General features: G+C 48.4%; 1 protein-coding gene across 2 annotated transcripts; it reads left to right on the top strand.

Annotated features, from left to right (window-relative positions):
• Positions 1 to 1,880: 1,880 nt before the first annotated feature.
• Positions 1,881 to 26,436, top strand: GABRA2 (gamma-aminobutyric acid type A receptor subunit alpha2). Of its 2 annotated transcripts, none has more exons than XM_061560092.1 (13): positions 1,881 to 1,978; positions 7,333 to 7,389; positions 7,909 to 8,006; positions 8,272 to 8,339; positions 8,506 to 8,566; positions 8,927 to 9,086; positions 10,290 to 10,372; positions 11,137 to 11,280; positions 11,943 to 12,046; positions 15,416 to 15,464; positions 16,293 to 16,495; positions 19,266 to 19,448; positions 19,611 to 26,436. In XM_061560092.1, the coding sequence occupies exons 2-13, from the start codon at positions 7,334 to 7,336 to the stop codon at positions 19,902 to 19,904; spliced, it is 1,503 nt and encodes a 500-aa protein (XP_061416076.1). In that variant the 5' UTR covers positions 1,881 to 1,978; position 7,333; the 3' UTR covers positions 19,905 to 26,436. The 2 variants fall into 2 exon arrangements, with proteins under 2 accessions (XP_061416076.1, XP_061416077.1); XM_061560093.1 differs by having other exon boundaries at positions 1,913 to 1,973.
• The last annotated feature ends 282 nt before the right edge of the window (positions 26,437 to 26,718 follow it).

Raw genomic sequence — 26,718 nt, 5'->3', positions numbered from 1 at the left:
CCTTGGTTACACGGCGAGTTCGCACAACGAATGAAGGCGCACACAACAACCGCCTGTGACGTCACCACGGCGCCTGTGACGTCACCACGGCGCCTGTGCCAGGCTAGGTGTACTTTGAGGCCACGTGAAGTGTCGGAATGTTCGCCGACAGGAGGCCACGGGACAAACCCGTGTGCGATGCGTGGGTTGACTGACTGAATTGACTGGCACACACAAAGACAAAGATCCCCCGTATAGCCCTCAACAGACCGTTGGGGCAAGTGATGTTCTGGGAGGCGCGGTGCACGACGGGGTGGGCGACTAAAACCACCCCTGGCCGCCTTTGTCTCCCACCGGGATTTATTTTTACACACCGCACCAGGTACTCATTTAAGGCCGAGTAAATCGAGGGGAGGCCCAGCACTGGTTTGGTCATGAGCGGGAATTTGAATTGGAGTCGCTGGTTTTGTAGCGCATCGCATTGCCCACTACACTATCGCTCCCCCCCCACACACACACACGCACACAAATACGCACACGCATGCAGAGAAACGCATACATGCAATGCACACGAACACATGCTAAATACACAGGCACGCACAAAATAAAGAGAAGAGACATACAGTACACACAGACGGACGCATAGACACATTCACGCACATCCAGTGAGCACAAACGCGCGCACACAAACAAAGATCCCCCGTATGACCTACAACACATCATGTTGGACAAATGCTGTGAGCGATGAATTATTGTCGGCCAGCAACAGCACAGCGAGGTGTTGGTGTGGGCAAGAACCACGCCGCATTTTGTTTGCCGCAATGGATACTCATTTGAGGCCGAGCCGACATAACGGAGGACCCAAGGACTTTTTCCAGATATTCTTCACTGATTTGGGCCGCGAGGACGGGAATCGATCTCGGGTCGCTGGGTTCGCCGTGCAGTGCGCTGCTGACTAACCACTGCGCCACCGCTCCCCCCCAACCGCACGCGCGCGTGCACTCTCGACAAATGAATAGTCAAGGATCTTCCACTCGACAATGCGCACGTGCGCTGAGAGACAGAGAGCGGGGAGAGAGACAAGCACAGCCACCAATTACTCACCCGTGCCAATTAGAGGCACAGTGAGAGGAGCGAGCTGGCATTCAATTCGAGGAAGTGGGCACCAGGGAGATAGAAATAAGGGAGACGGGCAAGGAGACACCGAGGCGAGGAGACGGGAAGAGACAGGTGAGTGGCAGAGAGACTCAATGATACAGCTCTAGATACGTGGAGAGAGAGAGGCGTCGTGATTTAATTGAGTTGTTTTCATTTTATTTTATACCTACGTGACTTTACCGGAAAAAATCACAAAAGTATGGATCCTTGCAGTCACGAAAACGTCAAATCTAGAAAGGAGGGTTTTTCTACCGTGCTTTGTTGTTCTATACTTGTATGAGTTGGTATATTTATTTTAAAAATGTACCACCATAAAAAAAAGAGAGAGGGAAGGAAGGAAGGACAATGAGATATTATGGAACGCAGAGAGAGTGAGACACAGCGACGCGCAGTTCGGGAAAGTGGGACAAGCGGGAGACGTGGAGTGTGGCAGCCACAGTGGAGAACAGAGGGACGAGAGGGAGAGAGATGAGGCAGAGATGGGAGGAGATATAAAGGAGACAAGAGTGAGGGGAAGAGAGAAGGACAGAGGCATGGAGAGAGGACAGGAGGGGAGAGGCAGGGGAGAGGTCGGGGGAGAGGCAGGCAGAGAGACAGACAGGGAGTGAAAGCAGCAGAGGGAGGGAGAAGCGAGTCAGGGAGAGGAGTGGGGAGGCGAAAAAAAAGAGGAGCGGGAGGGGAGAGGAGAGGGGAGGGAGGGAGGGAGAGGGGAGGAGAGGCACGGAACGAGAGGCATCGAGGGGAGGAAGGGGAGAGGGATCCAGAGAAGAGGGAGAGAGGGTGGCGAGCAGAGAATCCTCCCACGCGATATTTTATTCCGAGGCGGCCATCGCCAGGTCAGGTGAGAGAGTGTTGATGATGGTGATGGCGATATTGTCGACGATGTTAATGATGATGATGGTGGTGGTGTCGATGTGATGGTGCACGTTGACGACAATAACGGTGAAGATGGTGACGTACAGTAGTGATATTGTAATGATGGTGGTCCTGGCCGTGGTGGCTGGGGTGGTGATGTTGCTGCTGGAGCTGATGATGATGATGACGACGGTGTTGGTAATGATTTATGTTGTTGGTGGTGATGATGGTTGGTTGGCGATGGTTGACCCTCGGACTGCACAGCGTGCAGTGTACGGGAATATATGCGGGGGATTCTGCGCAGGGAATTTGCAAGCACACAAATCATCTGCGCAAGTCTTCACATCATCATGAGCAGCAGCAACATCAGCAGTAGCATCATCGGTCGCATTGCTAGCATCATCGTCTCTCGTATTGAATTACCATGATCGTTATCTTCATCATCTTTCTAATCTTAACTATCCGTCATCGTAATCATTTCCACTATCCATAAGATTATCACGGCGTTATCGCTGCTGCTGGTAATGACCACGACCATCAGCATGAGCAATATCATGATCACAGTCATCATAAATTATAATACACAACACCCGCTAATCATCTGTACACACTTCCATGATTATCAACACTTTTGTTATCATCAATCGTTATCATTACCATAATTAAAATAATAAGCATGCCTCTCCTGGTGCATCTCCAAATAGATGCTTACTGTCAGGGCATCATATCAGCCTTCTATTATTACATCTCTGTAAATCTCCGACTTCACGCATCCATTGTCTCTCCTGATAAATCGAACTCCAATCTCTCAACGCATCTCCCACCCTCCTCCTCCTCTTCCATGCCTCTCAGCCCACATTCATCTCAGTGCGTATGTCCCAATCTATCGAAACGTTGAAGCCACGGGTTCATTGCCGACGCGTTACTTTCCGAAACTATGCAAGGCCGACTTGGAGTCGGGATTATCGTCGTAAGGCACCAACCACCACTCTAGGAGAGCGTTCAGGTCAGATATGATTGTACCATACATCCCTGTAATCACATGCACAAGTTTATGAATAAATAAGGAGAGCTGGATATCGCGTGCAAAGATCAATTCCCAGAACAGCTGTCCAGATTGTTGCGGCTGAAATAAAGCAATGCAGGTTATATCAAACATGAGCAGGACTGTTTTGTGTCTCCACTATATAAATGAGTATTATTGTTTATGAGTCTATTGGCTTTCCAGAGCAATATCAGACGTTTCCATGAATAATAATCAGCTCTGTTTATCTCGATGAGCAGTTAATGTATGTTTATCTCTGGGTGCTTTTAGTGCTCATCTCTGTGACCCTAAATGAGTATCTCTATGGATATTAATGTATGAGAACATCTATGAGCGTCTATCCCAGTGAATCTCGATGTGTATAGGCTTGTTCAGGGTTAGGAACAGGGGTTTCAATCATCGACTTTCATATATACCACGGTGGTGAGATGCTAACTACATCGCTTGGTACACAGGAGGTCGTGGGTTCGATCCTCAACCCTGACGCCTGCTGCTGTATATTTGTAGTTCGCATGTTCTCTCCGTAGTCACGTTGCTTTGTCTTCGGGTCCTCCGGTTTTTCCCTCCACATTTAGAAACATGCGTTTAGAGTATTTGGCTGCTACAAATTTCCACACGATAAGCCACTTCATTGGGTTATCATTTGTGGACAAATCACTTTTGAAAAAAGAGCGATATAGTTCAGTGGTATTTACCTGTTAAAATAAAAAAATTGTTTAGTTTAGACTTTGGAAAAGAGGAGTTGAAAACCAAAAATCATACCGCTTTGGTCTTTATAGACTATGAAAAGGCATTGGCATCATTAGTCATCTAAACCCAGGCACCAAGATAAACGTGTTTATTCTGGTTGTGATTTTTAACATACACATTCACACTGATGTAACAGAGGCATTGAGACTGCATCGAGCATCAAAGCTCGTAGGAGAAGAGGAGTCCGCCATGGAGAAACACTATCGCTAAAATTATCCAACGGTGACATTTGCATAACTTTACAAAAAAAACGTGGACTGGAGAAACAAAGGCATACACATCAACGGTGAAAATACCAATCGTCTCAGAGTTTCTGATGCCAGCCTTTATAACAAAAAAAATTGGATACAGGTTTTTTTTACATTATTCATACAAGTTATTGTCTGTGGTTTTCTCTATAAAGGACATAGCGATCCTCCCGGTCTGAGTGGTTACCTCTGAGTGACTGTGTTTTGAGTTATCTCTCGGAATGTTTGAGTGGTTATCTCTGCAAATGTTACTTCTTGAGTGTTGAACGGTTAGCTACATCTGTTTGTTAATCCTCATCAGGCATTGGCTATCCACTGCTGGATGGAGGCCTTCCTGACATCATCCCCCGTGGTCTTGCGATGCTCTAATTAATCTCACTTCTGGAGCGATGTAATCATCTCTGCAGAGGTCATCATCCCATGTGTGATTTCCCTCCTTTGGGTGTCATTCTGTCACCAGTCTCGATCAAAGCTTATCATCATCCCTTGTCGTGAAGTGCCCTCCCAAGTTGAAATACCCTTCTTAACATTCACGAAAGTGTCTCTTATTTTCGCTTTATTGTCTGTTCCACGTGTTCTTCTTTCTCTCGATATAATTCGCAACATGCCTCTCTCTTCTTTGCACACTTTTCGGCTTTCGTTCCATTTCGCTTGTAAAGGTCTTCATCTGTCTGGCCCATAGCACACTGTGAATTAACTTTTAATTCTCGCATTGTGTTCTCCAACAGAACTCCATTCTGCGCTTGTTCGCACCTCATTCCTCATTTTGGACCCCATTCTCCCTTCATTCGTCGCTCTCGTCAGTGAATACATTCTGATGTTTTCCCACGTCCGTTTCTCCTACAGTTATCTTCTTATGTTCAGAAAACTTGTTGTCTGTGACTTGTGTTTTGCTTGTATCGTGTTTATCGTACGCCCAACCTTGAAGCTGTCTTTATATTTTCTGAAATTAGTGTGTTACGTTCATTTTTTGCATAGTTCGATTACTCTTATATCGATTGATATATTTTGCTGCTTTCTTCATTTTAACCCAATTATAATTCGTCCATCTTTCTAAATGGCTTTTATATATGTTTGCATTAAAGCCACGGTTTGTTAGAACCTGGATGACTGGATTAAATTCCTTCATTATATGCCAGATCATGGTGTTTCAGATTCATTTGTCTTTTTATAGGATTTGACTGATGCATGTATGTATGTATGCGATCAATGGTAGATAACCATTTTATAAACACAGCTAGGCTTATGTAGCTGTTTAGCCTCTGAAATGTCCCTTATTCGGTTCTCTATGATCTTCATGAACATTGTGAGCACGGGAGAGCGAATGGGTCGTTTTTTCTTCAAATCAAGTGCTGCCTTCCTTTTTATTGAAAACAAAATGAGTATCGATGCATCATTCCACAATTGAGGTATTTCCTTTCCCTTTGAGACAATGAGTAAATAGGATGTTTCTTGTTGTTCCAACAGCAGGCCCTACTTCTTTGATTACATTCACAGCTAATGCCATCATATCTGGAACCTTTTTCTTTTTTCCCAAACTGCAAAGGGCAGTGGTGATTTAATCTGGAAAATTCTCCCCGTGTGAAAGTGGTTTCGCTACTGGAGTAGATGATTGTTCTTAAAAGTGATCTGGATTAAATCCTTCCAAGCGTTAACTGATTCTATCACATGTTACAGTTCCAATCCTGTCATCTTAACGCGACTACCACATGTGACTTACCAGTTATCAATCTCATATTTGCTGCTCCCATGCTCCCACCGTTTATTGTTTGACATCTTCAGTCACTGTTACTGCTGTATTATCTGTTTCCCTTCTCATCCTTTTCCACGTGGGTTATACAGAGTTATATGTAGTCGAGTATCTTGCTTGGGATTCTAATCATCTGCGTCACTCCTTTTCTTCATCTCATCATCTGATGCTGCCACGCAGATAACTACAACAACAAAACACTCAAACACGTTCCTTGTCAATAACGCTGTGGCCTTGAAAAGGATAAGTACACGATAGGTGACGTTTCGGCCAATGGCCCTTCTCTATCACACGTGGGGCCATGACGATGGTTTGTCGATCGGTGATTTGCCACTTGTTCCCTGGGGTTTTACTATGCTCGCCACTTTCAGTGCGCTATACATTACAATACGGCTTACTTAATTATTTACAGTGGTGACATCCACTTAATAATTTTGCTTCTCTGGGGACTGGAATATAAAATCAGTCTAAATCCTCCTCCCTCCTGAGCTATTCTTGTACGTTCACTGTCTTGCTGTTGCCTCTCATGAATTATGTCCTAGTTTTTTGGAATTTCCAAGTGTAACTGCTATTGCATATTAGCCTGTGTCCACTACTTGTCTTGATTTTTCCGAGGACAAGGATATCCCTGCCATTCCGGGGATTGTTTGTAATGTCTGTAATAATCAAGATATATTCTTCTCTCTGGTTCCTCACTCTGATGCTAAATTTATCGAGCATCTTATCATCACTGTTCCATTCAACCTACCGTTGCATTCTCCATTTGATTCTTCACATGAATGTGAATTGAGTAGCAGCTGTGCAAGTCGATGTCTGTTGTGAATCCAGCTGCTGTATTTCTGGGCACGAATGAGTAAATCCCAATCAACCCCCGTGCCCTCGGCGAGCGCTCGCAGTGGACACGAGTTCACCCCACGTGATCCATCTGAGCTCCATCCAGGCCAAAAACCCTGCTTGGCTTCCGATATGTAACGAGACCGGGCACATTACAGGTGGTCCGGTCACAAAACTCGATAGCAATGATAGCGTGGCGCAGCGACACGACAGCTGTTAACGAATTGTATTGTGAACTAAACCCGTAAACGTGGAACATCGGGCCAACGTCGGCACGTGGTTGGGAACCGTTCGCCCTAACAATGGCCCAACGATCCACGTTTACCGGGGTCACGATCTTTGCATTACGCTGTTGCACGAGTACGTTTGTCCTAATTTAAAATCAGGTCAATTTCCTCGTACACTCGGTGCACTTTTACATTTTCGTGGTTTTTTGTCGCTTGGTAAATCTCACGCCTGCACAGACACGTACATATCCACGCAGTCCACCATGCACCCACGCACACATCGCAGGCTGGGTCAACCTGGGAGCGGCTGAGCCCCACTGCATTGTGGATCCCGGTGAAGTTGCACCACTTGTGCACTCGATAGCTTCACCATTAAAAAGAATAATACATCTGTTCATCTCTTGAGAGTGTATGAGAATCTACGAGTGTTTTTCTCGTGAGATGTGCATGCGTGCTCACCTCTCCGTGTCTCACGCTGTCCCCTAGGATGACTTTGCTGGCCTTCCTCCTGTGCCTTGCACTCGCGCTGCGGACACACGCAAGGTGAGTTGACGGTGTCGATGATCGACACTTTGATTCTAAAACTCTTTAGGATGACAGCCCCCCTTTCCCTCCCCCTCCTCTCCCTCCCTCACTCCCCACCAACTTCCCACTCTCTACCAAGTCCACAATACACAGGGAGATCGCATGCTGGGCACGCCGCTGTTAGCAAGGCCCTTGTTTCACTGTATTAGAGTGTTGTTTCACTAGCAACACGGTGCTGACGTCTCCTCCTGCGCACGACTGAAATTTTGCTTGCATTTATCCACGTCACAGAATGTGTCCCCATGCAAGGTTTTCACAGGGAGGGAGCACGACCCATTGGTTCAAGGCCACTGGTGTACACTTTGGTTATGAGTGATGTTCCGTGCGTGATGGTCAGTGATGTTCCGTGTGTAATGTTCGCTGAGTGATGTTCGGTGTGATGTTGGGTGTGCGATGTTTGCTGCATGATGATTGGTGTGATGTTGGATGATGATGGTGTTATGTACTCTGTGTGATGATTGGTGATGGTGATGTCAGTGATGGAGGGGATGCCCAGGACAAAATCACAGTTTTCACAAAAATCCTCGATGGACTCCTCAAAGGATACGACAACCGTCTGAGACCCGGCCTCGGCGGTAAACAAAACCACCACCAACCACAACCACCAATGGCACAACCAAAACAACAACCACCACACCCAACTACAACCACCAATATGAACCATAGCGACAAATACCACGACAACCCCAATCACCAATAACCACAGCCACCAATGCTAGCCACACCACAATCAACAATCCTGGCCACAACTATATCCATTACGACCTTCAATTTCATAAACATAACCACAATAGCTACGATCACCGTGACCCCTGACCAGTGTCTCCCCTGTTCCGGCAGATGGGGTCACGGAGGTAAAGACGAACGTCTACGTAACGAGTTTCGGACCGGTGTCCGACACGGACATGGTGAGCACCATCAACACCATCAATGCCAGGCACCACCATTACCATTATCACTATTACCATCAACACCAGCGTCACTGTCAGCACTATCATCACTGTCACCAGCACCAGCACCACCATCAGTATCACCACGCCCCAGTGTTTTCACCGTATCCCCATGTGCACACAGGAGTATACGGTGGACGTATTCTTCAGACAGACCTGGAAAGATGAGCGCCTCAAGTTCACCGGTGAGAGGTCACGCATGGCGTCGGGCGCACAGTTGTGTGCGTGCTTACATGCGTGTGCATGGGCATGCGGGAATGTACATGGGTGTGTGTATATGTGTGTGTGTGAACATGTGTGGGGAACGTGGTGCTGGCCAGCCTCAAATTACTACCTGGTTCGATACACAATCATTGCCCCTGGGGAGGCGAAAGCAGCCAAGTTGTGGTGCTGGCCACCCACCCCCCTCACGTGCCATGCCGACATTTATACGTGCTCGCTAACAGCACTTGCCCCAAAAGTCTGTTCAATGCCATGGGAGAGGGCGGGGGGGGGGGGGTGAATGTGGAATTTATTCCATTGTACTTTTGTGCACATGCACCCAGGCCCCATGAAAATGCTGCCCGTGAACAACATGATGGCGTCGCGCATCTGGACGCCCGACACGTTCTTCCACAATGGCAAGAAGTCGGTGGCTCACAACATCACGACGCCCAATAAGCTGGTCCGCATCATGGAAGACGGCACACTGCTCTACACCATGAGGCACGCGCGCGCGCTCTCCCTCGTGCTCGGACGCACGCCCACACCGCACGCTCGTTGCACATCGTCGTCTGCGCCGAGGGTAGAACGTGCACACGAATCAGAGTGTACTACCCGCCGCGATAAATTGGTTCAGAAACAGCGCAGTCATGAACGACAACGGTTGAAAATAAGGTGAAAAGCGCGCAAACAGAAGTGTGGAGAAAGACGTGCGCTCGGAAGCGCACCGAGAGATGGAGTGAGGAAACACTGTGGATTAAAGAGAATGCATGCAGGTGAATGACATCATCCGACCTATTAAGAAGAGTGCGGGGCTTGGGCAGAATGCGTAATGGCAGGAAGGGATGAAGAGCGATGGCCAAGAATAAAAACGGAGCAGGGAGCCTAGAAATGGAACCACACACGACATACACATTCGTATATCACACATACACACGTTTATACCAAACACACTTGCACCACGTGCATTCCATTCACATTCCACACGCACATACAGGTAACAAATAAAAAATTAACCCGTAAAAACTAAGTTTTTCACTATAAATCCTTTTTATGTGTGGCGGTTGGAGTCCTCTCGTCCTCTGGCTTGAGATGGCTGCCACCTATGGGTCAGATGATTGCCTGCCACCATTAAGCAATTGGTAATTAAATATAATTTTTTTTTTTCCTAAAAAGTGTAAAGTTATGGAAAATTGTTTTCACGAAAATAAATTGTCACGCACAACGAGTCTGTGTGCAAAATGTCAGCTCGATTGGATCACGGGAAGTGGGTTAAAAAACGACCGAAAGATTTGCACGGTCGTAAGCGCGCAAGCAAGCAAGCAAGCGCGCAAGTGAACTTAATATAAAGGATTTAAAAAGACAAACACACACACACCCTCATAACCACCTCACAAATGCCACCACCGTGTCCACACATCCATTACGATGCTACGATGTTGCAATGATCTTGCCATGTTACTGTTGAGGCACTGGTGCTGTGATGGCAATCCTACTGTGGCAAGGTTGGTGCTTCAGTGGTCTTGTGATTGCAATGGTTCCGTTGATGTAATGGCGACGCCAATCGTCCAGTGATAGTGACGGTCATGCGATGGTGGTGCAACATTTACGTGATGGGGATGGCGCGGTGATGTTGATGTGATTGTGGTGTAATGGTGCTGTGATGGTCTTGTGGTGATGCTGTGATGGTCATGTGGTGATGTTTAGGCTCACCGTTCACGCTGAGTGTCCCATGTCCCTCACCGACTTCCCGATGGACATGCACGTGTGCCCACTCAAGTTTGGGAGCTGTGAGCTACAACAACAACCACAACCACCACAACAACAACCACCACCGCAACTACGACAACCACAACCGAGAGAATTACATACACCACAACCAGAACTACTAGAACAACTACAACTACAAAAATAACCACAAGCACCACAACTGCAACAAAAAAACACGATAACCACAACCACCACAACAATAACCAGAACCACCACAATCCCCACGACAATAACCACAACCGCCACAACAACCGCATGCACCAAAACAACAACCACAATAAAATAAACATAACCTTTACCATCACAATGACCACAATCAAAAAACCCTTACCATCAAAAACATAACCATGCCCATTATAACCACCACACCCTAATCACTGTAACCATCACATGCACAACAACCCATCGCTTACCATAACCACCACCATCTTCCACAACCACAACAATTATTACAGTGACACTATCACCAAGCACGATCACCACTTTTATATCTGTGTGTTAAACTTCTTCCGCACCGTACGTATCCAATCGTAGCTAAACGGAGGCTGCGAATACCAACGCTGCTGTGGTGCAGTTTGTCACGGTGTGTGGCGTGGTGCAGCAGGGTGGTCTGTCACGGTGTGGCGAGGTGTGGGGGAGGTTGATCGCGGTGCGGTCTGGCTTGACGTGGTTCTGCCGAGGTGGCGGTCTCGTGCAGTCTGTCAAGGTGCACTGGTGCGATTGCGGACTCTCATGGCGTGGTGCGGTGTGGTGTGGTGTGGTGCGGTGTGGTGCGGTGCGGTAGATGCGTACCCAATCTCGGAGGTGCGCTACGAGTGGACCAATGGCAGCAACAACTCGGTGAACGTGGCGTCCGATGGCTCCCGGCTCAACCAGTACCACCTCTACAAGCAGACGGTCGGCAACGAGACCAAGAGGACGAGCACAGGTCCGCATTACGGAGACGGCACTGGAGGGGGGAGGGGTGGAACAAAGGGGGGGGGGGGGACGAGGCAGACAGGGGTACTAGGGATCACACCGGGGTACTTGGGCCGGGGGACAAGCAGTTTGTGTACATTATCCACACTGCATTGTTTTTGCACCTTGTATTTAGTCTGCAATCAATTCCCGACTGCGCTATTCTCTTGTTCTGGAACCTTGGGGATGCGCTGCATGGGAGGTGCGGTATAAATAACAACGATGATTACGGAACAGAGGGGACACACTGGTGCAATGGAGCACAAATGACACTTGAGGCAACACACAAGGGAAAAAGAAGATACGCAGTGATTCACAGGCACACACACAAAGACTTCCTGCGACATGGGGAGACACATGGAGACGCTGGTGGGTGTGGGGGCGTGCAATAATTTGTAGCATCTCGTTTAGATTCTCTCTTCATTTGTTGTTTCGTTTATAAAATTGCATCTCCTCTGTTAGCCTGAGCATAACACGAGCGTATAATTTGTACACGTAACAACCAATAAAACCACACAAGATCCTCATGCACGCGATGCACGTATACGTGCACCCGCGGGCCTTAGGAATCGATATTGCATTGATAAAACGGTGCAACGTTAGACGCCGAGTGTGTGCGGTGTCTGTGCGCAGGTGAGTACACGGTCATGGTCATCGACTTCCACCTGCAGCGGAAGATTGGGTACTTTGTGATCCAGACCTACCTGCCCTGCATCATGACAGTCATTCTGTCGCAGGTACGGTCCACACCGCGGCACGACGGTTCACCCAATGCACCGAGCACGCCATGGGTTCGCCCAGGGCTTCATTTCTCACCGGTTATTTTTTCCGGGTCGCTAGGACATTTGAGCAGGCACGCGACTAGTATCCACAGCCATAACAGGAATTACATTGTGGGTCATCAATTCAAACAGACCTGGCTGAGATGAAGCACTGGGTGTAGCCCTGATATTGGCGACATCACGGTATCCACCGTCTAGATTATGGTACATGCCACGCCAAGGGACGCACATCTACAGCTCATGCAACACCAAACATACCATGGTACACATCACAAAAAGCATGCCACAATAGCCATGTCAGGCCACCTACTCTGTGGGTCTGGCAGCCCCCCCCCCTCAATATCTTATTGTATTCATCCAATGTTGTTTTCATCCACATTACTTCTGTATGAACAATTTATTGAATACTTAGCCAAATGAGGCTCTTAAATATCACAATCTACAAGAGATGCATTTAACAGGTCTACAAGGCGGCAACGACAGTTTGTGTAGGCAGTCCGGTAACACGGATGTTGCAGTCTGAATATCGCAACCTAAATTTAGAAGAAAATAAAACAACAGGGCCTTGTTATCACGGCCAACAGTGCAACCCGTTGGGGATTTATCACAGCGTAGCTCAAAGTGAAAAGAAAAAACTCACGTCCCGTGGAGCAGCAGCCGGCAGAGCGGGGAATGAGTGGAGCAGTGGCTCCAGTGAGCGGCGCTGAGCCCCACTCGCTCGCCTGCTGCTCCGACCCGCCGTCTTTTATATCACCCAACAATTTATCTTATTTTCTCCAGTGTACGGCAATAGCCTTCTCTGCAGCGGCACCACCCATTACGTGCGTTCGAGAGACCTTAAAACGCAACGAATACCGCCACCATCATCCAGGCGAAATGGAACGGCGTTAACTCCCAACGATGATGCCCGCCCTTTGGTGCGGCCCAATCTGCGGCCGATTTTTTTTCTATTCCTCACATTGCCAGCCTCGCCCACGGCTCCCTTCCTCCGCGAGTGAGTTAGTGAGGATGCTACATGTACCGGGTGGGTGGCAATCGCCCAGCCAATTTTACTTTCCGTGGCCCAGTCCACCTCTTACCGCTCCTCACTTTCACCGTCGCGACGTTGGGTCCCTGCCGCCGAGCGAAGTCAATGCCAATTTGACGTTCAGACAAAAAAAACACCCGGGGTTAGAAATGTGATAACGGAACGAGCTTTTGGCGTGGCTTCGTGGTTATTAACAGTGACTAAAGTAGTCGGTGCCAAGCCTTTTGTGCCCTTGATGGCCCAAGTGGAAAATCGATGTTGCTACAGTGCAAATTCCCCGATGCGTTATTCAGTCATTCTCAATTTGAAACTGATTAAGGTAGACGAGTTGAACGATGGTCCCCTTCTGAACCCTTCCCCCCCCCCCAGCCATATGAAAGCAAAAGTAAATTGCCGAGCTGCTCACACAAAGCATTAACCCCTCTCACTCAAAGGTCGGGTAGTGGCACTCACGTGGAAGTAGTTTGCGGGATTTGCATACGTGACGGGAAAGTTTTTACCCCATAATATTCTTGCATAAGACCGTTTCAGATGCATCAGTCGCGAGGATGAAACCCTCATTTAAAAACACGCTCCTGCACCATTCTGCTTTTCAACTCTTCAAACACACAATTTGCTTCCTCGGCCAAAATGGCATGAAATATCTAAGTGTATTTTCTCTATCTATAAAATGCAAAATAAATTTACGGCTGTACTTCAATTCTATCTTGGTTGTGAGTGCTCTTTTGCACGTAGGGTTTGAGACATCTTGTTGTGACCTAAATCTGCCCCTGTCCTAGCACGTGACCCAAAAACTCAGTCTTAGTGAAACCTATCTGGTATTCTGTCGGCCTTGTTAAATTGTATTGCCTGAGTCGTCAGAGAACCTGAGTAAGTACCGTCAAACGTTTCTCCCACGTGTCTGTGTGGACACGCGGGAGGATGCGCTCCGAGATGTCCTGGTGGGAAGGGCACTCTATCAAAAACAACATTCTAATTACTTTTACTATATGTTATTGTAATCAGCGGTATGTGGTATGTCCCCGATGAGCATCATCACCATCATTCGACTAAAGTCAGCTGGAGCTTTCACCATTCCAAACGGCATCATTTGTGAGTTGGTAGCGAACGCAGTTTGTCGTGAAGGCTTCCTTTGGCAACATGGCTTTCCTGAGATCTGCAATCACCCAGACAATGCCCACGACACCAGACACATTGCGGTGTCCACCAGGCTCCAGACATCATCACACATCACTCCTCGCTCCACAGCACACTACTTTAGGCATTACACGATATCCCATTATACGATATGATGTTTACACACCGCGCCAGGTATACATTTGAGGCTGAGTCCACCTAGGGGAGGACCACGCACGTGGTTTGTGCCCTGAACAGGGTAGGGTTATTACGAGGCTTCAGTTGTGTATATGTGTGTGCACGTGTACCTGTTTGCATGTGCATGTGTCTGCATGCATGTATTTGTGTTCATATTTCTCTCTGTATATATTTGCCTGCGTGTATATGTCTGTGCATACATATGTAGTGAGTCAAACTGAGTCGCAGACGTTGTTCTTTAGAGGCAACACTTTTATTGTAACATCAACCCGTTAACACAAAGGGGTAACTGCCCCTTCACCAGATACAGCCTAGGGTGGTGACCACCCAGCTGACTACTCTATACGTAGGAGTTACAGCTACAAAGGGTCAGACCCTCACTCGGGTCCCCGACCATGTGTTGATGCCTCGTAGAGCTTCCAGCTTGTAGACGTAGAGCTTCCAGCTTGTAAAACGAAGAACCCCGGTCTCTCCCAGGGACCCACCTTATATCCCCCTGGGTCGGGGCGCTCCGCCCTTGGCCCCGCCCGCCTTTTCGAGCGTTCTAGCTCCCTCTCGATCCCTAGCACCCCAACCTGGGGGCCTCTCTGTGGACACTCCAGATCACGTGTTTACGGGGTCAACCAGAGTGCCATGGCCCGGGGCAACCCTGTCCCTGGGCTGACATTCTCCCGCTCCCCCTTGTGGGAGCCCGCACTGCACGCTATGCGTGGTGCCTGTGCTATCCCAGCGCTCACCAAGCCATGCTCAGGCTGGTACTACACCCGCCCACGGAGTGTACGCGATGACGGTGCATCGCACGCCGTGCTGTGCTAGAGCCGGCCTCACATAGCAACCCACTCAGTGCTGTCCGCGACGTAGGAACATCGCACGCCATGGCCCTCTCGGGCCGGCACCATACAGTGACATCCCCGATGTCACTACACATACATGCATGTAACTTAATGTATATTTATATCTGTTTGTGTGTGTTGTGCCTGAAGGTGTCATTTTGGCTCAACCGAGAATCCGTCCCAGCCAGAACGGTCTTTGGTGAGAATTCTTTAACACACACATACACACACAGATCCCCCATGTAGCTTACATCAGCTGTTGAGGAAAGTGTGGAAAGTGCTGTTAGTGAGCACCTAATGAAGGTCGCCTTCATCTTCCCAGTGCTGATGTTAACACACCGCACCAGGTACTCATTTAGGCCTGAGTTGACCTAGGGGATGCTCCGTGCCAATTCAGATATCACTTGCCTCTGATGTTTGCTTTGGCCGGGAATCAAATCAAGGTTGTCAGGTTCATAGCGAATTGTATGAACCAGTGCCCTAACGCTCCTCAAACAGAGATACAGACATGCATGGTCGCATGTAAACAATCACATCCCTGTGTCCCTCCAGTGCCTCTGTCTCCACGTTTCTATCTCCGTATCCTCATCTTGCCTCTGTGTCTCCACTCCCCATGCATCACTGCATCCCCTACATCCATTCACATATCTAGATTTTCCTTTCGTGCCCCATGTCTCCCCCATCTTCCCCATATCTGTGTCTCCCCATGCCCCTGTATCTCCCCATCTCCCAATATCCTCCCTGTGTCCCCACAATCCTCCGTATGCCTCCTTGTCTCCCTGCCCCTGTGTCTCCACATCTTCCCATGTCATTCCTTTGTCTCTCTGTGTACCTCCGTCTCCCCCTATCCCGTGTCTCCATGTCTTCCCATGTCCTTCCCGCGTCTCTCGGTGTGCCTCCGTGTCCCCTGGCCCTTGTGTCACTGTGTCTTAACCATGTCCTTCCCATGTATCTCTGTGGGCCTCTGTATCCCCCTGCCCATGTCCCTGTGTCATCCCATGTCCTTCCTGCGTGTCCCCGTGTCCAGGCGTGACGACGGTGCTGACGATGACGACGCTGAGCATCAGCGCGCGCTCGTCGCTGCCTAAGGTGGCGTACGCCACGGCCATGGATTGGTTCATCGCCGTGTGTTACGCCTTCGTCTTCTCAGCGCTCATCGAGTTCGCCACCGTCAACTACTTCACCAAGCGGGCCTGGGCCTGGGATGGAAAGCACGCGCCGCCTGCTAAGGTGACGCGCACCCACGACAACAAGTCGTCAAAAGAAATCACGCATACACTTGGACTTAGTAACGCTTTACAAACATTCGTTTGTATGGAAACCGATGACGGGTTTCTGTCGGTGCAAACGCATGCCTGCAAATAGTCCTATTTGCTAAGGTTTGTGTTTCAAGTCTTGGGCATTCCCTTGATCAATTTGGCTGGTTTTCTATAAGCCCATAAGTCCATAATAGCAACACAACTTGGTGTTAAAGTTGTTGGTTCACTTTGCATCACCTTTAAGAGAGTCAAAGTGACACCACTATAACACACACATGTGACGGAAAGAACAACAGCATAAATGCTATTAATCTTAGTTTGAAAGCGTTTATCGCTGAAATGCTCAACCGCAAAACCTAGGAGCAATGCAGTGACCTTTTAGCCATGTTCTAAAATAAAACTATACCATTTTATCTTCTTGATTCTTTCGGTAAAGTCACGTAGAATGGGAAAAAAACAAAAACAAAAAATGTATTTCTTATTTTATTATTTCCATTCTACGTGACTTTACCGAAAGAACCAAGAAGATGAATCCCTGCAGTCACGAAAGCTTTAAATCGAAATTTAAACAATTTTAATTTGACCAGGTAAGGCCTTTTACCCAAATAGCTCTTTTTTCAGAAGCAACTTGGCCACAAATGATAGCTCAACGAAGTGGCTTATCACGTGGAAATTTCTAGAAGCCAATTACTCTAAACGCATGTTGATTCGACTATAAAACAACCTCGCACACACTGTCCTCACCTCCCACCAACCGCGTCAGACCTCCGACTTCGCTCTCCGGGCCCTCCACTGGCTCCCAATCCCCATCAGAATCACCTTCAAATTTGCCAGCGTCTGTTACACTGCCTGCAGTACCGGTTGCCCTCCACACCTCTCAGACCTCCTGACGCCCTGCTCCCAAACCACCACCAGAATTCTCCGCAGCTCTACCCAGGAGTAATTCTCGACACCGAGAGTCAGGACCACGATCGCCATGCGTCGTTTCTCTGTTGTCGGCCTCTCCACCCGGAGCGCCATTCCCCTACCTACCTTTAAGCGCCTTCTCACAAAACATCTTTTTATTGTGACTTTTACTGAGCGGATCTCTGAGCTGGGCTCTGCGCCCCAGGTTCGCTGCCTTTGGACAAGTGAAAACTGTGCGCGTTACAAATTAGCATTATTACTATTATTCGAAATGTGGAGGGAAAAAACGGAGGATCTGGAGAAAAATCCATGTGATCACGGACAGAACATGCAAACTCCAAAAATACAGGCGTCAGGGTCAGGATCGAACCCTTGACCTCCTGTATACCAGGCGAGGTAGTTAAAATCTCACCACCATGGCACCCAGTAACGGAACTTGCATAGCATGTTCGTAGTGTATTGCATAGTCACAACAGTAATCCCAACCCCAGCTTGGTCATAACCCCTAAATCACCCCTAATCTGCTAATGCCATACCTGATCCCAAGTAAATTTTCCCGAATGTGCCCAATCTTTTCGGAAGTCAAACGCTAAGCAGACATATGCCTGGCTAGCCCTGGCATAGGAGACTACCCAGAAATACCAGGTGTGGGAGGATTGAGATACGAGATGGTTAGGAGATGGCACGCATAAATGGATACTTGAATACATCAGTGTTCTCCGGTTTCCTCCCGCATGCCAAAGACTCACGGATGATATTGCCCAAAATGCCCAATGCCGGAGCCAAAGAAAGTGTTGAGTCTCAGTGAAGCTCTTCTAGGCAAACATATATATTTCTATGTGTGTAATGGGCTCAGATAGGCGCACACAACTTCTTGGGAGACAACACTATTTATTAACACCAACACGTTACACTTAACATAGGGTGGTAACCACCAACCTGTTCTAACTAACATGCAACGTCACTCTCTACCACGAACTCTCGGATACACGAGCGTGACCCAGCCAGGTGGGCTACTGGCGGCTCCGCTGACTGGAGGCTTGACTCTTCTCAGGAGGCGTCTTCACAATGCATCTTCATTCTTGACACGGCAGCCTTGAGCCCCGTGAGGAGGCCACTTATATCGGCCTCGGCGTGTCCGGGCCCCACCACGGTCACGCCTCCCTTCCAGAACCCTCTCGAAGCTGCTCGGCTGTCCACGTGGCCCCCCAAGGTGCCCCCGGCCCCCACCTTAATCCGGTCATGTGTCCAGCCAGGTTCACTCAGAGTGCCATGGCCTTACACAACCTCCGTGGCCTCACCCACGGCCTCCAGATCCCTGAACCGGCCCTGACGTCATTCCCACCTCCAGACGGGTTGACGCCATGTGTGTGTGTTTAGACCCGCGGGGTAGTGACGCTCCCCCGCGTAGTGACGTCACACGTGTGTGTGTGTAGCCAGTAGTGACACTGCAAGTCACTACACATGTACAGCTCTTTTGTCACTCTACTGCTGGATGAAGACCTATGCCACACTGTGCGGGTCATAGGGGTTATTTGACTAGTGCGAGTTGAAGGTGGGGAGAATAGATGTACAATACAAGAATGGATTTTTCTGCATTTGAGTCTGCCACCCACCACGTAACCCCATAACCGACAACACCTATTATGCATGGTGATTGCTCATCCAAGCGCTATCCAGGCTCAAGGCCTGCTTGGCTTCTGAGATCTCACGAGCTCGGGCGCATTCCACGTGAATTGGTCACTGGTGATTTTGGTCCCTTGGACATTATTTACAATGTACTTACTATTATTTCAACCATAACATGATCGCCGGCTTTGACATTCACCGTGCAGAAGAAGGAGCGGCCCTTGCCGCTGTCCATGGGACGCAAGCGTCACCACGCCATGATGCGTGCCCTGGAGGGGGGAGCTCCCCTCTACCCGCGCACCACTACGCTGGGTCACCAGTCCCGCGGCTCGCACTACCCGCACACCACAGCCCTTGGTGCCGTACTCACGGGCAAGGCGGCTATGCAGGTATGGCACACACCACTATACATCATACCACAGCATACGACATGTCTTGCCGCACGCCACGGCGCATCGTACGCCATCGAACCACATGTCTCGCACGGTCGTAGTACACCACAAGCCCGCTCGCTCAACCCCCTCCTCCCCGTCTTCCCCTATGCCGTTCAGGGGGTCACGGGGGGCTTCTCGTCAGGGGTTTACGGCCCCCCCCACGAGGGCCAGGCCGTGCTCCGAGGCGTGGGCGGTGCGGTACCCCTGCACCTGGGCGGGGGGTGCGTGGCCGCCGAAGGTGGTGCCCACCCCCCCATGATGCCGGCGTGCTCGACGCCGCGGCCCCTGCGCACCTACAACAGCGTGAGCCGCATCGACAAGCTGTCCCGCGTCGTCTTCCCCATCCTCTTCGCCATCTTTAACCTCGTCTACTGGGCCACCTACCTCAACCGCAAGAAGCAGCCCGGGTAGGGAGGGTAAAGGGGGCGTACGGAACCCCGCGGCGAGGGGGCGGAGGGACGTAGTGCACGCTGCCACACACGTCACAGATACAACGTTTAGGGTCATCCGAGGGAAAAAATGGATTTGGATTGATAACAAAAATGACTTTTGGCGGCACAAGAAGTGACATTACCTCCTGTGAGGCCACTGACATCCTTTTCCCACGTGACTTTATTTTTTATCATATGTGATGTTGCTTAACTTATGAACATATACAATTGTTTGAACTCAAATTATCATTCTGATGGAACTTTATGTTGAAAATTTGTATTTAATTTTAAATATTGAATATTATTTTAGAATATCTTCAGTGCATAAACAATTAGTTATTTAAACCCGAAATTACAAAAAAAATCTGATACACGAATAAATTAAATCCAAAACTCACCCCTAATAATACATCAAGGGTTGGGAACCTTCTGCTGAGGGCCAGATAGACATTTCAATACCGTTTAGCGGCCGCTCGTTAACACACTCCTTCCCTAATAACAATGAGACAAATAATACGTGTGTCGCCGAGTCTGAACGTGCTAAAGTGACTGAACATGCTAAAATGATAAACACTGTGTTGCCAAGGCTAAAACATTCCCCGCTAGTGGCTCATTAGTTTGGCTAAGATTCTTGCATTGACTGATAAATATCGTTTGCTCGTCGTTTCGAAGTGGTGGGCCTCATGTGACCATGGCCCAAATGAAATGGAGTCGAGGCCCGTGCGTGGCCTGCGGTGCCATAGGTTCCCCAACTTTGTATATGCATATGGTATGTACAGGATAACTTTATAAGACCTACCTAGTTTTAACAACCTAGATTTTGGAAACTAATGCCCGTATATTTACATCAAAAAGCTGCTGCCAAGCGCAAACAATAGCAAAAGGAGACAAATTGGAGGTTGTATATTTCTCACAATGTGTTTCAACTGCCGGACTGCAGTACACACAGCCTCTGCAGTCTGCGTTAGGAGTTATTAGTTTCCTGCACAGTGCACTGACTGCAATTTAAATGTAATTTAAACTCTGTGCCCGTGGTACACCATGAGAAAGGGAGTAGAGCCAAGGATAAAATGTTTGGAATCAGAAAAAGGAACGGGAAAGGGAAGAGCTGCTGGGACGGAAGTCCTCAAGACGGACAAAGATGGGCACGGCTCGAGATGAGCAGCAGGAAGAAATAAGGAGCTCTGGGCCAGAAGTGGAGAAGGCATGACCGAGTCAAGATTTCAGGAATGAAAAGGGGAAGGAACAGAGGGAGAGAAAAGACGAATCAGAAGTGAGCTGCACGGAGTAGCGTCTGTTTTCACAGGGGGCGGTGGAGGGGAGGGATTCAGTGGGGGTTGCCACACACAAGTCATGTGGTTTACGGGAGGCTTGAGCTGATTGAAATATTTAGTGGCCGATCACAGGTGTAGCAATTGTCATGTGACAAGACAAAAAAGAAGGCACCCTCCATTTCCCCCGTTTTTGGCCACTTGGTTAAAGTGACATCACTTGCCTCTGCCGTGAATGTCAAAAAGCAGGGGGTGATCTAATGTCAAACGTCAGCCGTCATTTATGCACTTCTGTTTCTGAAATGTTAATATCTGAGATGCATATGTTCTGTCCGTTTGAGCTTAGCAGCAACTTTTGAACACAAACTTTAAAGCCACGTCTGAAACTATTCTCTTATATTTATGTTTTAACAATGCAAATGTTCAATTACATTCAAATATTTATTGGGGTTTTTGTTGTTGTTGGGAAAGTTTTGTTAGCTCGGGTGGGCAGCACTGAATTTGGTGCATTCTGAAATGATGAGTATGGCAGAAAGCTCCGTGTGCGCTGTGGTTTTAGTTGCAACCTCAGTGAGTGACGAGCACGAAAAGACAGTGTGGGCGAGAGTCTGGGGATAGGTAAGAAGGCAACAATAGAATACAGGGACGCAGGGACAAGGGAAGGGCAGGGGGATCACACAAGTGCAGCACAGGGTCTGTGGAGGTGAGGCATCGTTCGAGAAGACTTTGAGCAAAGTGCGACCAAGTTTAAGGAGACCGGCGGTGTTTGTGATGCTTAAGCGCTCTGCTAGGCCTCTGACATTGCGAAACATTTGGTGAATTTTCTTAAATGTGACTACGAAATTGCGATCAATATGTACACCAAGTTAAAGTGTAGAGGTAACGAATGAGTGTTAAAAAAACGTGTTTATTATACCACAACCTACGTAATATTTCACACGGGGCAACATTATTCGTTGTAAAGATACAATACTTCAAAACGCCATCGGGACTTTATGATCAACCTATATTATACAGGGCACACAATACGAGAGCTGGAGTGTCCGATTATCTAAGTAACCGATTACTTTACCGATTATCGGTTCGATTATACGACTAATCGGATGACACGAAAAATAGTTGGGGGGGGGGGTGGGGGAAGTCTCACCTTTGTTCCCCCATGTGTGACGATGGACGGGAGGTGTTGGGCGGAGTTTTATGACAATTCAGCATCCTCCTCGTCATGCTCGGCCAGAGTAATCAACCACAAAAAAGTAACAGTTCACCCGCATGGACTTTTCAATCTCACGATTTGGCTGTCAAAATATGTACCGGGATCAAAATACTACGGTTGGAGAAGCATCTTCTTGGTGAGATCTTTCCTTTTCCATAATTGATGAGATACTAAGCCTAAATGCCAACGGCCACAATGAATGTTCACACAAAAGCCACAATGAATGTTCACACAAAAGTTGGCGATTTGATCGACCAATTGTCCTAGCATCATAGACATACATCACACACACACATCCTGTATGCTTTGACATTATGGTGTGGCCAAGCAGCTGATGTCATGGGCCCTGGCCACCCACCCACAGATGACTACAATTGGCCATTGATGCCTTTAGCATGGCAGTCATTGTACTAGCCTGGAACCAGAGGAACCCTGATGAAGATTTGCACAGGCGTTGCGTACTGCAGACTGGCAGGTGGAACATTTAATGTGTGCGTTTAATGTATGAGGGCACATTCCGCTTTTTTTGTATACACATACGTTTTACACATTCGTACAGATATTACACATGCTGTAACGCAGGATCATGGGAGGCTGATGCTATCTATGCTCTCGAGGACAAACGCACACATCGTCCACATATATACGTGTATATGCACACGCGTTACAGAATATTTCCAAAATACTTTCAGACTTGTACATAATCCATGAACATTCATATATGTACACGTATACATCGATAAATATTTACACACATACGTAATTCAGTGCGTAGTACCCACTAACAGAGGAGGCGTTGACCAAATGTAACATACTGTTGATAAAACAATAAAGTGTGGCGCATGCTTGGAATTGGACTGACAGAAAGAACAACGCGTGGATCAGGGAACAAAATGCAAATTTTAGAGTCATGTCGACTGTTAGAGTCATGTCGACTGTTAATATAGAGTATATACACGTGCAAAAAATAGACGTAACACTTGAATACAAATATACCCCCTTGCACCTATATCTGTGTATGAGCACTATATCATAGTATTCATAACTTTTTATAGTTATACATTTACATGATTTACATACAATAGATACACACGTGTAATATGCAGACGGGCCGAATGCCCCACACATGCACGTTCATAGACATACATGCAGACACGCGTTAACACTAAGATCCCCCGTATAACCTTAACAGACTGTTGGGGCAAGTGCTGTTCGCGAGCATCGATGAAGGCCGGCACGGCATACAAGGGGGTAGGTGGTCAGCACCACGCCCGGCCGCCTTTGTCTGTGGCGATGTTTTTTCCCTAGTGGCGATGTTTACACATCGCATATTATTTGAGGCCGACTCGACCCAGAGGAGGCCCAGATTATTGTCACTGGTGTTGGCCGTGAGTGGGAACTGAACTCAGGTCGCTAGGTTTGCAGCGCAGTGCGCTAACCGCTACACTACCGCTCCCCCACATGCACACGCACTTGCACAGACACATACAACACCACTGCCACTCCTCGCCATTAAGTGACGGTGACGTCACCACGGCGCCTGTGCCAGGCCAGGTGCACTTTGAGGCCGCCACGTGAAGTGCCGAAGGCTCGCTGCTGATTGGTCACGGGACAGACCCAGCAGGTGCCATGGGTTGGATGACTGAGATAACCGGTAGATGCACCCAGCTGTACCCCCTACTGTGCCAACTTGCTTTTTAGCCGCCTGGCGCTCTGCTCGTTGTTGTGAGCGTCGCTCCGCTGTTCTCCATTGCCGCCTCCAACTGCCCAGTAGCGTCCTTCACGAGCCTCCTCAATAGAGGCCGATCTTTATACCGCTGGTACCGGTCATCGGCAATTCCACTCAGCTCCACATCCTCCCATCCCGCATCAGTCCATCTCATCTCCAGCCCGTGTCGTGCCCGTTTAACCCCCTCTATGCGGCCAAACAGAAGCTGCTTGGGCATGCAGTGGCTGGGCATGCGGGATACATGACCCAGCCAACGCACCCTTGCCTGCCGGAGGAGCTCACTTATGGGAATGTGTCCAGATCTGTCAAGAACTTGTGAGCTCCTCACACAATTCAGTCTAGTTAAACCCAGGATGGATCGAAGGCAGGCCAGCCTGAATATTTCTAACCTGCGCAGATGTTTCATTAGAGGGGTCTACGTGTCACAAGCATAGAGAAGGGAGGGTATGACTTTGGCCGAGAAGACCCAAAGCTTAATGTGAAGCAAAAGACCAGGTAGCTTCCACACAGCATTACACAGCTAATGAAAAGATGCCGCCCAACGGATTCGGAGTGAGACCTCTGCTGTCAAACCCGAGCTGGTCATAAACACACTGTCCAGGCATGGGAAACTCTCCACTCCATCAAAATCTGCTGCATCATCAATGGGGAGTTGAAGGGGTGGTGGAATGTTTGATGGCACAAAATACCCAGGCAGGTGCTTAGTTTTGGCGGGGCTGATGGTAAGACCCCACCTCTTAGCAGCAGCACCTCCAACTCTTTGTCTGAGTGAGCAGCAATCACCAGATCATCGGCAAACAGAACATAGATGACTAATAGGGAGCAATCCCTCGACCGCACTTGGGCATCGATCAGTCTCCCATTGTATTTGTACCAGAATTCCTCCGGTAGTCATGGAAAGTTTCTCGAACTACGTGGTCAAAGATGATGTGAAATGTGGGAGCCAGAGGACATCCCTGTCGCACCCCAAGGTGAACAGGGAATGGCTGTGACGCCTGCCCACCATCCTGACGGCCCTTAATGATTGTGAGCAGATAGTCAGGAACTCCAAAAGCACACAAAACAGCCCAGGGTCCTGGCCTGTTGATGGTATCAAAGGTCTTGACCAGGTCAATAAAGAGATGTAGTCTTGTTCAAATATATACACACACACACATACACGTGCGTATCTGTAGGAAGCAGGGGACCCGAGTGTGACGACTTTAGTTAGGTGTGGGAGACCTTGATTGGGGTTGGGATATACAGATAGGTGTATAACGCCTGGGGTTAGGTGTGGCAGACCTTCCACACCCACTGCTAGGGAGTGCATTAGATGTGCGAGACCTGGGTGTGTGGCATGGGGGCATGGGTTAGGTGTTGGAGACCTGGATTAGGTGTGGGACACTTAGGTTAGGGGTGAAAGACCTAAGGTTGATTTTGGGGCGGGGGGGACCATCTATGGCGTTGGGACGACACCCCAGTTCCCAGTTCGGTGCGGCGGACCGTTGGCTGTCAGGAAGCTGGAATTTGTATAGCCTGGATATTGTCTGCATCACTCCTGGCTACATCAATGTCTACTACACTAACAATCTGAACTGAAATCTCGAAAAAATACATCTCATTGTGAACTACTTCGTATAAACTCCCAATCTTAATATGCACGACCATCTCAGTCCAAGTGACAAAATCTCAAGCTGAATCACAACACCACAATAACCTCAGTTGCATCTCCCACCTCCACTGCACCCTCAATCACATTTACTACTGTTGTTATTCTTGAAAATTGCGTTGGTATTAATAGTCATAAAAGTATTACTTAAATAGTCGTATCCGTGACAAAAAAAATATAAGTTAAGTTTGCAACTGAAAATACGCCATAGTGTGCGAGGCTGTGTGCGTGCGACTGTGTGGCATAGTTGATTGAAATTGTGTGCGCGCGCGAGCGTGATTGTGCGTGTGACCACGTGTGCAAATCCACACGCAATTGCGCGTGTGCCAAGACTGTGTGCGACCGAGCGCGTGTGCGAATGTCTTTGGGTACAGGGTGGCCCAAAAGTAAATTTGCCGGCAAGAGTGCGTCCCTATGTACGGAGAACTTATTTTGCACCGTATATAGCCAACCGTGCTCTCGGTAAACTTTCGGGTCACCCTATATTGTGCAACCATGCTTGCATGATGCGACTGTGCGTTTGTGCGCGTGCGCACGACCGTGCATTTTCCTGCATGAAAAGCACGTGCCGAACGGGCTACCATCAACTCCTCTGTCAATTTGTCATCGTGTTGAATGCTGTCGGAATAAACGACATGGATTAACAATAAAGCGACTCCATATTTGTCATATTTTATATCGACAGCAATTTCTCCCACGGCCCTCCACGGTACAGCTTTCTGTGATCACCATCAGGTGTGTAGTGGCCTAATTTGCATATTATGAAACAAATATTGGTAATCATGAAAATGCAGAGTGTGGACATGGGGGAGGTAGTTGCACAAGGGCAGACAATTTGTGAAACACTCAAGTCGACAGGACATGTGGGTGTCAGAAACAAGTGTCTTGCAAACCACTGCGTGTACCCAGGTATAGTCATCCACAATATCAGTC

This window comes from Lethenteron reissneri, chromosome 26, assembly GCF_015708825.2.
Source record: "Lethenteron reissneri isolate LAM-NWPU_2019-01 chromosome 26, ASM1570882v1, whole genome shotgun sequence".
NCBI lineage: Eukaryota > Metazoa > Chordata > Hyperoartia > Petromyzontiformes > Petromyzontidae > Lethenteron > Lethenteron reissneri.
This window is presented reverse-complemented; position numbering and strand designations above follow the sequence as displayed.

Excerpts from the sequence above, each read along its gene's own strand:
- GABRA2 (XM_061560092.1), top strand. The coding sequence starts at position 7,334 with ATGACTTTGCTGGCCTTCCTCCTGTGCCTTGCACTCGCGCTGCGGACA. Across the intron at positions 8,007-8,271 it reads TCTGAGACCCGGCCTCGGCG|ATGGGGTCACGGAGGTAAAG; the intron begins GTAAACAAAACC and ends CTGTTCCGGCAG. Across the intron at positions 15,465-16,292 it reads CCCAGCCAGAACGGTCTTTG|GCGTGACGACGGTGCTGACG; the intron begins GTGAGAATTCTT and ends CCCCGTGTCCAG.